Source organism: Cyprinus carpio, chromosome A8 (genome assembly GCF_018340385.1).
Source record: "Cyprinus carpio isolate SPL01 chromosome A8, ASM1834038v1, whole genome shotgun sequence".
Classification (NCBI taxonomy): Eukaryota; Metazoa; Chordata; class Actinopteri; order Cypriniformes; family Cyprinidae; genus Cyprinus; species Cyprinus carpio.
In genome coordinates, this window is record NC_056579.1 from 13760090 (window position 1) to 13779002 (window position 18913).

The 18913-nt window shown below is 35.4% G+C and overlaps 1 protein-coding gene across 5 annotated transcripts in view; it reads left to right on the top strand.

Moving 5' to 3' along the window:
- The window catches only part of LOC109066159 (potassium voltage-gated channel subfamily D member 3-like), an 84263-nt gene that overhangs the window by 52519 nt on the left and 12831 nt on the right, over nucleotides 1-18913 (top strand). For all 5 annotated transcript variants that reach the window (XM_042762370.1, XM_042762373.1, XM_042762374.1 and 2 more), the window contains one exon: nucleotides 15970-16138. In XM_042762370.1, coding sequence (XP_042618304.1) covers nucleotides 15970-16138 — 169 coding nt within the window. The remainder of the gene's footprint in view (nucleotides 1-15969; nucleotides 16139-18913) is intronic.

Below are 18913 nucleotides of genomic sequence, written 5' to 3' on the forward strand. Positions count from 1 at the left end.
TCTATTCTGAGCTCACTGAAATCGCTTCATAGAAATATCACCTGGATGCAGCTGCTCACAAAATATAAAAAAGGATTAAAACAGATTAAAAACCTGAGAGGGAGTAAAATTGTTTATCTACTTATTTATTTTTTTAAGACAATGGAAATGGCTAGTACTTTGAGTTTCCAGCTGATGATAATGTGGTTAGCTTTCAGACCTTTTTCTTCATGAATTTTCAAAAAGGAAACATTAAATGTCCTCTGCTTCAAACACATCAGTAAAAGATGAGCAAGATGTGGAGTTTTGACACACATTTGTCTCATTTTCTCTGTAAAGTGCCAAATCTGAACAGTGTTTTAGTTCCCACCTGGGCCTCGTGAACCTTAAGAGCTGCTAGTTTTAGCTTCAGACTCTCTCTTCAATGTCATTACATTCCACAGGAACATTCTGCTCTTTGTCCCACATGTTAATGGATCTCTCAAAAGAAGGTTGAGCGGAGAGAGGGCAAGAGAGATGGAGGAAGAAAGAGATAGGTAGAAAGAGGAAATGGCAAAGTTATTTACAGCTGGTGGTATTGACTCCCTGTCACTGGATTTCCAACCTCTTGACATAAAGCGAATGTGCTGGAAGTGTTGCTGGACTCTTCTTTTTTCCTCTTCCTCTCACCTTTCACCATCAAATAAGCTTTGTTTTTCCAGGACTGCTCTCTAGTACTATAGGAGGACACAAGTGGGGGGAATTCTATGAATGAACTGCACCCACTGATAGCGTTGTTCATTTGCACACACTAACTGTAATGTTTTAGATCATGATTCACATATAAAGGAATTATATGAAAATGACTTAATTTGGTGCAGCAACATGTACAGATAGCACTAGTTTAACTGGATTCTGGGTTATGGTTGGTTAGATCTAAGAACAATATACACTTTGTTGGGGCACAAAAGAACAAACAAATATTATTATTATTATTATTTCTTGGGGGGACATAGCCAGTGGATCAGTTTTGATAAGTACCAATATAATTCCTAATATTTCTAAATTTATATTTAAAAAATACTCAAAAGTGACACACCCCAGCATGTTACAATTTCAGGATGACCCTGGTATATCTTTGTTAAAATGTAGGGGGAAAACACTTGAAACACATTGTTAGTAAATTTCACAAATAATTATAAAGAAATGGTAAGTAACACACTGAATTAAATGTGTAATTTTCAGTAGAAAGACTGAAATAGGATTTTTTTCTTCAAAAAAATAAACTTTTTACAGTGACAAGTTGAGCTTGAGTTTTATTTAGATGCTAGTGAACAACATAACAGAAAAAGTGAGTTAACTATAGTAGAAAGCTGGCTTTAAAAATTGCTGTCTCACTCTCATCTTTTGATTTTTGCTGTTTGTATGCCCTGATTCTCAGAAAAGACAGTGGCTAAACTATTTACTGCTCACTGCACTTTCCAAAGACGGTCAATATCCAGACAGAAAGAAAGCGAGAAAGAGAGGACACACTTGACACCTGTCTGAATACACCACTCCAGGACAGACAGAGACAGGACAAACACACTCACACATTCAGTCTCTTGGGTTTCAAGCTGTGATGCTGAAATGTTTTGACATGTTGCTGTTTAATTACAGACCTGTCCTCTCAATACCTGTATACAGTTAGGTTGTGTATATTTTTGTGTTTTCCATCTATATAATTTATAGTTTGTCTACATTGTGGGCACCTCCTAATGAAATAAAACCTTGTTTACTTTACTAATACACATTACTGGTCTTAAACAATTCATCATTGTACATTATTCCAAGTATAAATCATCAAAATGTAATAACGTGCTCCACCACAAGTTTAGTCTTTGGCAGAAATCACAAAACCATATGCTCCCTTCCAATAACCATAATATAGAGACTTTACAAGACAAAATAAAGTCATGTCCAAGATTTATTCTCACTACATTTCACTCTGAATGCCATTGTCACATTACAAAAACAAAAATGTTTGCTAATGCCATGTCTTGTTGGCTTTAATAAAGGGACTAAATAATGGCTTATTTTTTTAAAAAAATAATAATAATAATGTTTACGTAGGGCTACTGTTTGTAAGGTTAAGCAAATATAGTTAGCTTAAAATGGAAAAAAAAAATCAATGGAAGTCCTCACCATGATATAACAAATATATTTGTGACTTTTTTTCTTCAACACTCACACTGTTGAACTAGAACACTGTAGTGTGAAGAGCTGTAATGACAGAGGACTGATGGAATGCTAATGGCACTAGACATTTTACATTTTTTCACATTACACTTAACCCAAAACACAAATCTGTCTGGGTCACATCCTACCCAGTCATCAGAATTTACTGTTTTTGTCCATTTCATTATAGATGTAGTATAATTTCTGAGCAGTGTCATCAAATGAAACTGTGGAAATAATGTTTTAAACAGCTTTGCTCAGGATTTTTGCAGTGCTAAAATACCAGTGGTAGACATCACAAAAATTATATGCATTGTCTTGTATACATTACCATTCAAAAAAAAAAAAAAATTATATTCACAGAGGCTGCATTTATTTGATCAAAAACACAGAAATACAGTAGTATTGTAATATATTATTACAATTATTGTTAAGATATAATTTAAAATGCAGTTTACTCCAGTGATGTTGTCTTGGACTGCAATATTTCCAATCAATATCAGTTTTGTGCTGCTTAATATTTTTGTAGAAACCCCGATACATTTTTTTACAGAATAAATAAAAAAGTTCAAAAGAACAGCATTTACTTGAAATAGAGGATTTTTGTAATGTTATAAATGTCTCTTTCATCACTTTTTAACCAATTCAATGCATTCCTGCTTAATAAGAGTATTAATAAAAAAGATCTTACTGACCTGAATGTGTTACATTAGTAAATGCACTGGAAACTAACATGAAAAAAAAAAATATATATATATATGTATATGTATTTTTATTAACGTTACCAAAGATTTATGCTGAAAAATAAATCATTCATTGTAAGTTTGTTAGTTTAATACTAATGCATTAAGTAATGTTAATGAATGAGACCTTACTGTAACATGTTACTTATGTTTTTATGTTTATTCACGAATATGTTTTATTTGACCTGAAGGTCAGTTTTATGAGGGAGGATTTTTATTTATTTATTTTACACACAGGAGAGTGGCTCCTCGCCGGACTCTGATCCTGCTGTCGCCTCTACGCCACAGGTGTGGCTGCTCTTTGTTGTATTATTAAAAGCCACATTCATCCTTCCTCTTTCTCTTTCTTTCTTCCTGTCTCTCTCTATCAGTCGAGATCACGGACAGGGACATCAATGAATAGAGGGCACAGAGGGGAAAAAGTGGAGGTGTTTGTGTGTTCAAGAGACTCCTTGTCCCATTGATTAGCTTTCAGTCACGTACAAGCCTGGAAGAAGAATTGGAACAGAAAAAAATTACATCATGAATGATCTTGAAAGGGTGAACACAGACGGATTTTCTCTCACTTCATCACAGTCTCACAGGGTCTCATAGTTAATGGAATGAGAAGCTTTCTGATCATAAATTTTCACTTAGTGCCCTTTTTGCAGTATTAATGCTGTTGACTTCAAAGTTAAATACAGTATGTAAAACTATCAATAGCAGCAAATAGCCTTTCAATTCTGACTGAAAGGTGCATTATTGAAGCATTCTTGCACTAAAATGCAGACAGCAGTAAAAGTCGGCTGCATGGACATTCTCAAGTCAAGTTTGTTTTAAATAAATTCTAACATGTACGTCGGAAATAGCTTATACACCCTTGGCAGCCCTTTTTTATGTGTCCTCAATGTTACTTCATGAAAGCCCCATGATTCATCTAGATCAACACCTTCCGCTTAATGTAGTCAATACAGAAGCAGAGAAACAAAACACACATGTACATAAACAGACAAACTCAAGCACATTCTTCCCTCGTGAGGGAATCCAGCAAGTAGGCTCACTAGAAGTGAGCTGAAAGAGAGGGAGACAGAGTTGGATAAGAACGAGGGGAAAGACAGACACAGATAAAGGACATCAGGAGCCAGCGTGCTGTGAAGTTGGAACGTTTTCCATTCCGATCGATGAGAATCCATTAACGGGGCATCTGCTCTAGCTTTGACTACTTTAAACACACACCACACACAAGTGCAGACGAACGCCTGTGGACAGAGACACATCAAAGCAAGAATGAGTGAATGATACAGGCCATCATTCATTACGGATGATGGTTGGCGTAATAAGACGAATGAGGAGGTTTCAGCTGAGGTCCCTACTGTTTAAATTACCATGGAGACACGTATTGATTGGCCCCGGTGCTTGAGACCTTGGGTATTGGAGTCATGGTAATAATTCCACATGTCAAGAGAAATTGTCTTTAAGGAAATCGGGAGACGGAGAGCGTTCCCCTGCCCCCGTTTCCTTCACGGTTAATGTCTCAAGCAGAGGTAGAAGATCAAAGAGAGAGACAAATGTTTCTAATATACTGCTGCTTCTGAGAGCATAACACAGCAGTCTTCCTTCAGTCTTATTCTGTCACCTTGGCAACTAATTGCATTGTTAAAAATTTGCATATTCAAATTCAAAAATGTATCATGCCACATTGAGAGGCTGCGACACTATGTAAGTGGGATATGTATCTTGCAGTACACCACAAAAAGGCACCTCTCCTCTCCAAACTCCCTTTATGGAGCACATGAAAGGCAATTCCTCAAACATTCTGGTTTGAGGTTTGAAATTAAAGGTGCTCCAAGTACGTTTTTCCTCATTAAGACAGTCTGATACAAAAAGAAATGAATAGCACTTTTGAAAACTTTAAAATTATGCAAACTTGCCCACAATAACATATAAAACTTTCAAGATAGATCTACTGTGAACTCTACGGTTTAGCAATAATAAAGTTCATGCTTCTGTAGAAGCAGGGTTATTATCATTAACTAAAAGTATTAAAACATTTTTGTTAATTGAAATTAAAGCAGAAGTACAATAAAATATAAATATTAGATGAAAAACTTTTAAACAAAAATTGGAAATGGTTGTATTGTACCATTTGATTCGATTGATCTTTATATATGTGTGTGTGTGTGTGTGTGTGTGTGTGTGTGTGTGTGTGTGTGTGTGTGTGTGTGTGTGTGTGTGTGTGTGTGTGTGTGTGTTTATTTATTTTAATGAATATTTAAGAAATAAATTTGAAATAATTTGAAAAATAATTAAAAAACATTGGTATCTGCAGGATTTTTAAAAACAAATTTAAGACTTTTGAAAAACTTTTTAAGACATGCACAAATAAAATTACTACCATATGAGCGGGTTAGGGCAGTGTCTATGGTAACATATTAAACTGTAAAATGACAGTAAAAGCATGATTTACAGATAAGATACAGATTTTCACAAAACAAAAAGTTTTATAAAATAATAAACAACATTTCAGCCTTTCAACAATTTTTAAGTCAAAAGTATGAATTATTAGATTCATTTAAACAATTATTATCAATCAATTATTTGATTTGCACATTAGTCTGAACAAAAACAGCAGACAGGCTTATTGAAAATGTAAATTCATTCTCTGCAAGCAGGTGGCGCTTTCGGAATAGCAGAAATAATGTGGTTTCGGCAGTACACAAAGCAGTGCAACATTTGACTTTGAAATGTGCAGCACTCATATTTCTTCAATAAAATCGCCTTTTGAAGTTTAATCATCATATTAAACTATATTGCAGTTCTTGTCTTTCCATCCCCATATTTAAGACCTCTTGAAATCATAATTAATACTTTCTTGTACCATTTAAGACTTTTTATGGCCTTAAATTTGATACAACTAAATTTAAGACTTTTTAAGGACCTGCATCAACCCTGAAAAATAAATGTGTTAAATAAACATGCTTATACTTTAGATGACTTTTTCTCAAATAAAGCCAAGGCAACATTCATTTTACATACAGCACACAGTGAAAATGACATGAATATGACAGTGGGCAAATGGATAAAGCGCAGCATAGTTTAGGTTATTTTTTAAATCACAAGTTTAAAATTTGTCAACAGTGCATCTCCAGTGAAGCTGAACTCTCCTCCTGTACGCATTCAGTTCGCACAGACCGATCGTCATTTGCTGTATGCTGACAGTAAAAGAGAAAGTATTATAATGTTTGAAAAATCCCAAATATCGGCTGATATATCAGTCGACCACTAGAGAAACCGATGGAAAATACTTCCTGAACCGAGTATTGGTCTGTGTTCTGTCCCAGCCTTGCAAACAGTATTTTCTTCAGGAAACACAAATCTAGTTTATTCATGGTCTTGGGTCGTTTTGATTTCTGTTCTTGGAGTTCGGCATAGGAACAGGAAAAGTACTAAAAGTACTAAAACCTTCCACCATGACATCATCAGCCTCGGACACGTTTAATTCTGTGAACCAATTTTGGATCGTGTTATTGAGACCCGGTGTTAGTTCCATTGAGCCTGCCAGTTTTTCAAATATGCATGAAGGTGCACAATGTCATAAAATGGCCAACCCAGCTGTGAATAAGTGCAATCTGACTGACTGCTGATAAGACACTGGCAGATGACAGGTGGCTGTCATCACAGATTACATGCCAGTTTAAGAGCGCTGAAATCTTCTGCGGAACAAAGCATCAGGTGTGCGCCAGTGCGCTAACTGCATATCTGTAGCAGTAACTGAAGCTGTTTTGATTAGGATCGATGACTGTCTGTGGTTTCATTAAAAGCCAATCAGTAAATTTGATCACTGTCTAAGGGCCGGGTGATGCTGCGCTCCTGCCTGGGTCAAAGATCAATTAGCGCTGCACATCGCTCTGGTGATTCCTGCGTTAACCCACATCTTCATTCTGACTGGCCTGAAAATGTGTGTCCTTGGATATTAGCTTCCTTCCCAGCGTTAGCTGGACCATGTATCACTTTACTGAGACCTGAGTGTGTAACCGATCCCTCTCCTCAAAGAAACAGCACAGGTTCAGAGGGCAGCATTATTTAGCTGAGTGAAAGAAGATGGATGAATTAGTCATGATACTGCAGATCGGGACAGTGACGCAGCTGCATTTGATAAGACACAGGTGATGCTTCCAGGAGAGGGTGTGGTAGCCCTGATTGGATTGATCATTGGAGATGAGTATTGATGGTATCTTTATTTAAAACTCAGAAAAATCTAGTGTTTTGTCTTGTTTTTTTTTTTATTAAAAAGATCTCTGCACATCCTCATTTTTTACCTTTTTTCATGAATAAATATTGCCAAATTAACAGAGATTTATGCTTAAGTTTAGGGTTAAATTAGACGAGAACAACACTTTAAATAGAGCTGGATAATAACAATTGTCTTCTGCTTTATAAATGAATTGAATTAGTTTCAAATTAATGAACTCTGCATCGACACTTATGAATTGAATTGTCATTGAACTAACTTCAGCTGAATAACCACACTATTGATTTCTGTAGAGCTGCTTATACCTGAATTAAGCTTGTTTTTTGATAAACTATTATTGAACTAAACTGAATCAACACTAAACTGACTTGAGCTGAAAATCGTCAATATTATATTCTGTAGAGCTGCTTTATAGTTGAACTGAGTTTGCTTCTTAACTAATGAACTTATGAACTTAAATATTTACAACGTGATTGAACAAAAATGAACTAATACTGAACTAAATTGAGCACTGAGCTAAATGACACTTTTGTCTTTTAGAGCTGCTTTACAGCTGAAATTGTATTAGTTTCAGCATTAATAATGTATTTTTGTTGTTTATTACTGTGAAGCTTTTTCAAAACAACCTGCATTATATAAAGCACTATATAAATTAATGTGATTTGACTTAAAATGGGAGAAAAACATTTTATTATAAAATGATATAAAAATAATATTTTTACTAGAAAATAATGCAGAAATACTACTAAAGAAGATATAGGGTTGAGTAACAGGTTAAAGTCTCATGTGGAATGTGTGTTCAGCTGTGTACAGGTGTTTTCTCTCTCTCTCTCTCTCTTTTTCTCATCCTGTATTGCAGACGTTTTCCATCTTCCAGGATGTCACATCTGGAGTAGATGGAGAGTGTTTATGTGTGTATTTGTGTAATGGGGTGAATAAAAACTGGGGTGGTGGGTCTCCTCGACTGAGGACAGAGAAAGAAGAAAAATCGCGTCTGGAGCATGGTGGTGGAGGAGGAGTGGCCTAGTTTCTTCAGCAACCTACTTACAAACTTCAAAACTTAAGCAGGCGGTGGAATTCAGATGAGCTGATGAATCCTTTAGGAATGTTTGTGGCTGAATCTATGCCAAAAGTTAGAGTGTGTGTATATGTGTGTACGTCCAAAATGAAGCCCCAGAAACTGACACTTAACTGGATCTGAGCAGGTGGCAAGTGTAAATTCTGGTGTGTGAACTACCTTAGAGTTTAGATCCCTTTAGCCAGAGTATCTACGTGATGAGTTTGTCAGACCTGAACCCAAACTTTTAGTTAATACTGAGTATTGACAGAATTCAGTATCTGTGCAGGGATTTTCAAACTTTCTGACACCCAGGATCCCCAAACATAGTCATTGTAAATATGGAAATATTCTCAAATTCTCAAATTGTTTGTCATTGTTTAACATCTCAGGACAACTTTAGTGGAGTTATATTCAAAGCAGAATATAACTTTCTGTTGTGAGACATTCATCAATTTTATACATGTCCACTGAAGTGGACACCAGGACATACTTCATGCTTATCAGGTATTTTAGGGACACATAATAAGTGAATGGGGAAAGAAATTATATATCAATATTTCTATGAAATATGAGATTTTATATAAAAATGCTGCTACTATTATTATACCTCTTTTTTTCATTACATGTTGCAAAATATGAATATTCTCTAAATATCGTTTTCCAAAATTATTCTCATATCCATTTTACAGAGGACAAGTTATAGAAAAAAAATAGCTTGGAAATTGGCTGGTATACTGAATATATAATATAATATTTAAAAAAAAACTTTGTTTTTATAATAGATTCTTGTTTTCATTTTCATATTAACTGATTCTTGGTGTCCTCTCCATAGGACATATCATAAAATATTAATTAAAAAAAACCCTTGACAGTCTGAGAGGCTTTCAATTGCCTACAAGCGCACTGAAGTGAATGCAAACAGGTGAAACACAAAAATCCAATATGTGTCAAAATATTGGATCTATGCAACGAGCCTTGCGTGTAAATGCAACTTAATGACCTGCTACTGGCCCTTATGTTGTTTACATTAATCAAGAACAATATTGATGAGAAAAAGAGAAAAACACACACGTTAAGTCCAGAACACAAAATGTGGACCTAAAGACAATAAAAGCAACCTCTGAAAACAATGAGAAACATGAAATTTACTGCTTTTGGTATCAACTGCTGAAATATTGGTATCACGACAACAGCCCTACTACAGGCTCTTGCTCAAAAGCTCAATAATGCATGTGAAGCCCCGCAGCTGGTCCAATTCCTCACAAAAGCGGAGGTTGTTTACGTAGAGGCGATTGGTGGTATAAATTCTGTTTATTCAGTGGAATCCTTCTGTGCTCATACAGCAGATTTTCTGGTGAATGAACTGAGCTAATCTGCTGTCGAACTGTTGTTTCAGACATCACTGGGGCTCTTAAATTTCGGAGGGAATCGTGGCTCCAAGCGGGTCACACTGACTCACCATGGGAAGTGGATATGAAAGTGTGAGGGGGTGGGAAGAGGGAAAGAAAGGATTGAGGAGGATGGGGCAGAGGCAGAGCTTGAGACGAGAGTGGGATGAGAGTTAGGCTTTGGGAGTTAGCGTGTTGTGTAAGAGCAGCCAGGCTGTAACGTACTGCTTGCAAAGTGTGAGTCTGTGGTCTGCACCGCTAAAAGGCTAATGACACGCTCTCCTCATTACTACGCCAGTGGAGTCGCAGCGGCAATAAAAGCAGTCAAATCAAGCAGTCGTCAAGCATGACAGAAACTGCATGTGACTGTGTGTGTTAAAAAAGACACTAACGCCATGTGACATTCAGTTTCTGTCCTTTACGACAGCTTCAACAGATCTTTGGAGGTTTTGCAAAGCTTAACGACTCATGAGACTCTGAAACAGAGAGTTTGGCATCAGATTTGTTCCACAATCCTCTGATTTCTCCTTTGATATGCTGTGCAGTTTCATGGACAAACTGTTTCAGTACTGTTCAGTTCTCTCTCGCTCTCTCTCTCTCTCTGTGTGTTTGTTTGTCCTTTTTGCTGCACTATTATTGGTTTCAGTTCAAATCTTTTTCACAATTGTTCATGAATAATGTGGCTGCTGTAATTTTGTTATAAAGATACTCTCCTTCACCTGGGTGTTTAAATGCTGGTTCCTGCATCTTAAACACTGTAATACACACAGAGAGACCAAGGAGGTCTGTAATAGCTGGAGGGAGTTGTCCATTGCTGTTACTAAGCGAGAAATATAGAGTTAACAGTTTTTAGGGTACAGGTGTTTTTTTATGTTCAATTACCTGAGCCAGTAAATAAATGCCATTTGACTAATCACCCTGGAGACGACAGTCACTAATAAGATAAAGATCAATAAATACCAAACCCAATATTGTTCAAAAGTTTGAGGTCAGTAAAAATTACAAAAAAAAATTATATTTCAGATAAATGCTATTCTTTCTGTTCATCAAAGATGTATAATTTTTTTTTTTACTTAGAAATGTTACTTAAAGTGTCATGAAACCGCCTGGTTTAGCACTAGTCTTTCACACCTTAGATTTGAAAAAGACTCCAGAAATGGCCATGTGAAGCTGTGGAAAATTGGCACTGAAGAGGGGAGAAAACAACCAATAAAACACAGTGGCCAAAGTTACAACACAATCATTATACAGACAAATATATATATATATATATATATATATATATATATATATATATATATATATATAATATATATATATATATATATATATATAAGCAGAAAAAGAGAGAGAGACAAATAAACAACAATGGAGCTAGGGGCCAACTTGATATATTTTCAAGAAAATTGGCACTGAAGAGGGGAGAAAACAACCAATAAAACACAGAATATAATAATATTGATAATATTTTTAAAAATATTTAAAATTGCAAATATTTTTTTCATTTTTACCAGCACTACAGTCTCTGAAAAATCAATACCTTTGTGATCAGACGTACCGCTGTATCAGAGTCCTAATTTAAGCATATTCCATTTGAAGAAGACATGATATGTGTGCATACGGTGTTCACTTGAACAAGTAACATCATTTTGAGTGTTGTTTAAATTGATTGCATCCTGCACTGTATCATTTTTGGAGATAGAATTGTGGCATAATTCCATATACATAGATTATGATCCACAAATAAATGTAAAGAGATTAAACATACTGACAAATAAACGGAATGAGATCCACAGATAAATCTTAGAGTTTTACAAACATGAATTAAATTCTCAAATAAATAAAATGAGATTTGCAAATAAAAAAACATATTCACAAATATATTTTTGTCAAAAATACAGCTTTGCCTGGCGTTTATTGGTAGATCACTGCATGCATTTGTGGATTGCTTCCCGTGCATTTGTGAATGGCTTTCTGTGCATTTGTGGATCGCTGCACACATTTGTGGATTTTGAAACATTTCTAGCAGCAAGACGCTGACAATCCATAAATGCGTGTACTCCACTCACCGTCTAATCAAGCCAATCAGATAACAGCCACACTTTGCTAAGTCATAGCACGTCCAGGCAAAGTTGTGTTTGTGACATAAAAATATATTTGTAAATGTTTTTAATTTATATTTTTCATATCCAGAGGCAGAACAGTCTAGAACAGTGGCGGCAATGTGATTGAATGTGATTTGAATTCTCCACTGTAATACGACCTAATGCATAATACAGCACAGAGATTGGATCATGAGTACATTCTCATGAATAATACTGAGAAAAGCTCAGAAAACTGATGACATAGATTCGTACTCTGCCATGGCAGCCAATCACCAGTCCAAATTAACGCATATACGTCACTTTTTATGACGCTGGTTCAACTTTGCTTTTTGAACCAGAAGAACGAAACGGCTCCAAAAAATTATTCCATTAATTATAGACATAATGAGTGCTATTGTTTTCACTGATGTGCAACCTGTACATATATGCTAATATCTCAAAAAATGTGTTTCAGTGTTTCATGACCCTTTAAACACCAAATCAGCATATTAGAATTATTTCTGAAGGATCATGTGGCACTGAAAACTGGAGTAATGGCTGCGAAAAAATTCCGCTTTGCCATCACTGGAATAAATATATAAATTATGTGAAATATATTATAATATTAGATTGAAAACATATCATTTTTAATAATATTTCATAACACTATATTATTCATCAAATAAATGCAGCCTTGGTGAGCATTAAAGAGAAAAAGAAGCTTGCCGACAGTAGTGTTTGTATATATGGCACAACGTGTACTACAAGATAATATTTACAATTTCTATACTGCCTGCAAATATTATATATATATATTATATATATATTTTATATATATATATATATTCCATCAGTGTACACTGTTACCTTGGTGCCCCTATAATGGTGTAGTTATGGCATCTACCAGCTGGAGTCTGAAGCTAACCCCATTATTGTGTTCATACAGACATAATAAGCCATCAGAATCAATCAGTGTACACTGTTACCTTGGTGCCCCTATAATGGTGTAGTTATTGAAAGAAAACTTCAGTGAAATCTCTGAGCAAACATCTAGCTGAATGTAGCATGTGGACACCTTTCCGCTGACAGTCAAAACTACCAGCACTCATATGTTTTTCTCTTTTGTTTTCACTCTTCCATTAATATTCCACTTTCAGTCAGATCCAAATCAGATAGGAAGTTGTGGAATAGAGTAGGCTGATACACTTCTGGATCAGATAGGAATGTAGAGAAAGCAGGAGAATAAAGAAGATTACATGTGCAGTGCTTTGAGAGTTTTAAAGTGAGTTCTATGTGTGAGATAGTATTCTACATACTGCACTTTGATTACAATCAATAAATGGCTGAGGCTCTTATCGTCTAATTTATCCATTTAAGATTCAGCTGAATGAAAAAAGGTCAAAACCTTGATTACAAACAACATTAAATCTCTTGCATTAAGCGAGAGATTGGATGGAAGTGGAACAGCATACAAACACAAAGCCTGCATGTCTCTTATTAACATCAAAGCACATTTGTTTTGAGCATATGCACACATATACAATGCCTTGCAAAAGTATTCAAACCCTTAACCAATTTTCTAATTTAGTTGCCTCTTTGAAATGCAGTTCTCTGTGATATTATTTCTGAGCAATGAAATTCAAAATTAAATACTTTAATATGACATTTATATATGTTAGAAAATATGCTGCTGAAATAGAAACTGAATTTTGCTGTCTGTGTAAGCGTATCCAATCGTAGTTTTTGAACATTTCATTCAGACACCATTTCAAGCAATTACAGCTTTTGTCTTTTGGGGTAAACAAACCGTTTAGGCGCAATTCTTCTCCCAAACAGTGATTCGCTCCAGGTTGTTCAGGTTTGATAGTCCAAAATAACCTTCCTGATCATTTGGATAAGTACTAGACACACAGACACACAAATTTCTGTTTATAGATCAAAGCAGAATGAGAATGCAGAATATACTCATGAATACATGGGGCCATTTAGAAGTAAGCCGTAATCCTTAGTTCAGTCCAGAGGGAGCTTTTGTTTGGCCTCTAGTTTGTGTAGTCAGAGCTGTTAAGCCCTCTATCCTGCTGGGTGTTTAGTTGTGTCTTTTTTGTGTTTCATCTCTGTGTCCCAGATTGTATAGTGCATGTGTAAAGTGTAAATTAGTTTAGATTATATAACACACTGTGAGAGCTCTCGCTCAGAAATATTCCCATGTGGGCACAATCCAGTCCTCTTAGAATGACACTCTAATCGACTCTTGAAATGAGTTTCAGAAAGTGTTAAATGAGCCTCCAAAAATAAGGCAAATATTAGCTTCGACACAGATTTGTGAATAAGCCCTTTCTTTGTCCTAGTGTTGACAAAGAGTTATTTGAATCATCTCTCATCGGCCTACAGTGATTAACCTGTTCAGCTGTCAGACTGCAGGGCTTTTATGTGAACGTGTACAGTAGCACCCTTATTTAAAGGGATATTACAGGTTCAATACAAGTTAACCATATTCAACATCACTTGTGGCATAATGTTGATTACCACAAAAATGTATTTGTCTTGTTGAGATTTTTTTGCATAAAAGTTATACATATAACATCTGTGTAAATTTACAACTTTGATGCCATGAAAGCATAACTCAAGGTCAAGAAGGTCTTTAGAGCTCAAATAGTATACAGAAGGATAATTTATATAGAGGAATTCTTCTGTTAAATAATTGAAAAGAAGAATTAATGTTAGTTTTTACCAAATTGTAAGCTTCACATTTCTGCTTTTAAAATCCTCCAAAAATGTTCTAAATTTACTCCCATTTCACCATAACCTTGATTTTGTGTCATTTAAGCTTAACTTTTACTGAACTCTGAATATTTATTTTACTACTTTCACGACTCACAGCAGCAGTGCCTCCTAATGAGCTTTTTTGATTAATTAAGACATTTAAATTCCAACTTTAGTGTCTCTTTACAAATTCTCGGCTGGCTGCATGTTTTCTGATTGTGTTTGTTTGAATTGTGCCTCACTTGCACCAAATTAATTTAATGAAGGAAGATGATTATCCATTGTTAATTAGATCCTCACTGGCAGGAACTGACTTGGATTAGCTGAAATGAAAACCATTTTAGTTCTGAACATCTGTACATATGTTTTTTAAACAATGCATTTATGTCTATATAAATTATGGTTATACTTACATTGTTTCTGTTCCACCAGGTGTGTCTGTCTTATTTTCTGATTCACTTTGCGGCTGTATTCCATCAGTATCCAATTACTTTAGTCTGAAGCTTTTTGAACTAATGTTTTCTATTTTACTAAAGCCATCTTGAACCATCCAATTTGTTTGAATAGCTATTTGGTCAGCCACTTTCTTATCTTAAAAAAAAACGTCCTTTCACTCCTCACTGCTGAATTCAGATGGCGTGCTTTTCACGCTGGCTGAGGAAGATTTACAGTGGTGCGTGTAATTGTATTTTCATTTTAAATAACTGTATCGAATTGTATTTGATGTCCTTGAAGTAGCCAGGGCATTGGACTGAGGAATTTAAATGCTCTAATTTAAACATATTAAATGACTTTCTCGTTCTCTGCTGGCTTTTGCTCCTGTTCTGTTCAGTTCATGGACGTTATCCATCTATACTCCACTCACTAGACACAGATATTATTTGTAAACAGATTTTATGAACATATCAGCTGACAAACAAAAAAAAAAACAAAGAGTTTTCAAATTAAATAACTTTCTAAACAGCTTTTGAAAAAAACACCAAACAAACTGATCTCTAAATAAAAAACAAACTTTCTCCAAACAAAACGCTTTCAATATTTTCCAAACAAATTGCTTAGTAAAAAACAGACGCTTAGTAAATAATTTTTTTCCCAAACAAACAGCTTTGCAGACTAATGGTTTTTTAAGCAAATGGATCTTCCAATAAAAGTGTCATCCCACTCATGCCTCTGTCACCTCCTGTTTCAATAATAATTCATTTCATTTCAAATCTGGCACCTCTAATGTCAGTATCACACTAATTTTCCTGCTTTGTCTTAGGTGGCATGTGGAAGTGCCAGTCTGCAGTAAAACAAATTGAATATTTTTAGTAAGAGTTTGTGATTATACACTACATTTGGAACATAATAATAAAAACAGATGGAATATAATTATTATAAGCAGCTACAGTTGTGTAGGTGTGATTGCATGTATCTGTCTGTTTTTTTATTGCTACGAGGCTGTTAAACATGAAAGAACAGGTGTAGAAGCAGCTTGTGCAAATTTCAGTGACTAATGTCTCTATTTCTTGCTCTTTCTCTGCAGGTATGGAGACATGGTCCCTAAGACTATAGCAGGAAAGATCTTTGGCTCCATCTGTTCTCTCAGTGGGGTGCTGGTCATTGCTCTGCCTGTTCCCGTCATCGTTTCCAACTTCAGCCGCATCTACCATCAGAACCAGAGAGCTGACAAGCGTCGGGCTCAGAAAGTTCAGGTCAGTGGGGCTCAAAACTCCCTGAAGGGCATTGTCACCTCTGACCGGAACTGCTTTGGCTGAGAAGCAGGTCACTAATGTTTACCTCTGAGTAATGCTCCTGTTAAATTACATCATATCCTTTTCCATCTTATGATTTAATAAAGATAAGTGATTGTCTTAGGGACCCAAGAGCAGTTTTGAAGGCTACTAGTCAAGGGTGGAGAAATGACGGGGGTTTGTGGGTAAAATCAGGTGACAGATGTCATTCCCCTGTGGCAGTACCATGGTACCATTGGGTGATTGTATCAGACGGTAATGCTATGGCACTCTAAAATACACTAGTTTTCAAAAGTTTGGGGTCACTAAGGACGGATATATTAAACTGATCAAAAGTGACATAAAACTCATTTTAAAGTTTCTACTCATCAAAGAATCCTAAAAAAAGTGTCACCGTTTCCACAAAAATATTAAGCTGGAACCACACTGAAAACAATAAGAAATGTTTCTTGAGCAAATCAGCATATTAGAATGATTTCTGAAGGATCATGTGGCACTGAAGACCGGAGTAATTGCTGCTGAATTAACACTTTATAATAACGTCCCATTATAAGTAATTTATAAATTATTAGTTAATATTGAACTAATCATTTACAAAACATGACTATATGTTCATAAGTGATTAATGAGTGGTATGCTAATGATTTACAAATGTGTTGTAAGAAAGCTTTGTAAATGATTTATTCATGTGTTTACACATCATCTATAACAGGTGTTGAACACTTTGTAGTGTGTAATAAGTGCTGACTGGTGAGGGTATAGACAGCTGTCTTCTCTGACACACATGGAGTCTTTAACTCTGCACCTGATGTGAGCGTCAGTGGAAGGTAAAACCGGTTGAGAGGTTCACTTTATCACTAGATCCCACACACTCCACACAGAACACAAGTCTGTACTGATGTGTGAAAGGATTTAACACAACCCACTGGAATCACCTGACTAAGGCATTTATAAATGTTTATCCACTTCAAAACAAATGAATTACTCTTCTTAAAAATAGTGGTTTAGCATACCTGCATGTTTGTGCTTTTGAACACAGACCAGCTTACAACTTCGTCAATAAATCATATATTGATCATTTACTAATGGTTTGTTCATCATTTGTTCATGATTAACATTTTTTTATTGAGATAATTATTCAAAACAATTTTGACATAAATACTTCAGTGATTTATAAGTGATAAATAATGTATCAACTAATAACCATCTACTAATGACCTGTTTGATTAATTTCATGATTTAAACTTTTTTTGATAACTTACAACACATTTGTAAATCGTTAGCATACCACTCATTAATCATGTATGAACGCATAGTCATGTTTTGTAAATGATTCGTTCATAATTAACTAATAACTTATAGTGACTTATAACTGAATTAATAAAACATTACTAAAATGTTAACTTATTACTTATTAATCATTTATGAATGGATAGTCATGTTTTGTAAATGATTAGTTCATCATTAACTAATAATTTATAAATGACTTATAACTGAACATTATTATAAAGTGTTACCGCTGTGGAAAATTCAGCTTTGTCATCACAGGAATAATTTCTTTATAAAAGATATTTAAATAGAAAACAATTTATTTTAAATTGTAATAATGTTTCACAATATTACTGTTTTTACTGTATTTTAACCAAATCAATGTAGCTTTGGTGAGCATAGGACACTTCTTCCAAAAACATTAAAAAAATCTTACCAACCCAAACATTTTGAATGGCTTATCCCACGGTACTGAATGATTACCGCATTTATTTACCATGGTATTTACAAAGGTAGTTAAAAAAATATAATGGTATTACCATGGCCATTTTTTTATTGTTGCCAGGGTACTGATGTTCCAGTCCCAGCTTCACTGTAAAATACATAATCCCTCTCCAACAATCCCAGATCTACTTTTATAGCTTTGATAGTTTGAGCAGCTGGGGCGGGTTGTAGGGGAATGTCTTCGCCTGTTGTCTTACCACCGGTATTTTATAGTTTATGTCTTTCCTCAGTTGATATTCACTCCATATTGCTGCTCTTTTCCCTTGTCTGATGAATAAGGTTATTAAATGTGTTTGTTTCTGGGTGCATCAAGGATAATAGTACTACTCCGCCATCCCTTTCCATCCTCGTACGAAATAACACCTCAAACAAACAGCCTTAATGTTGAATTAAGCTTTTCTCTTCTCCCCGGGGGAATGAAGGGATGACCTGTCACTCGTTTAATGGCAGCATGGCGTCAAAAGATTGAGTCTAGACTCTGAATGAGATCCCAGCAGGGTTACATGCCCTGCATCTATCCATCTATCACTCCGTACCTCCCTGTCCTCCTCTGAAACCTCTCTATATCTCTCTCTGAAGGTTATTTAGTTTGGGTGTAATTATCTGTTAAATCACCACGGCCTCTCAGCTTGATTTTGCTATGCTAATAATTGCAAATATGACTGGAGATTAGCTTGATCACAGAAAAACAATGCCAAGGCAACTCATATGACATCCCATGTGTGCAGAGAGAGAAAGGGAGACGTCAAGCTCCTCCACTCAGCGGTATGTTATGCTTGCAGTCATGGATTTAATATATGCTAATGAGGAATCAACGTATGCTAAGGTTTTGGGTGGGCTTACAGAGCTGCATTTTCGACCGCAGTCCAAACTAAAGCTGCCAGATGCGACCAAATCTCGTAGGGCCATCTTAAAAAATGTGTTCTGTGTGTATGGGTGGGTGTTTAAACACACCCTGCGGTT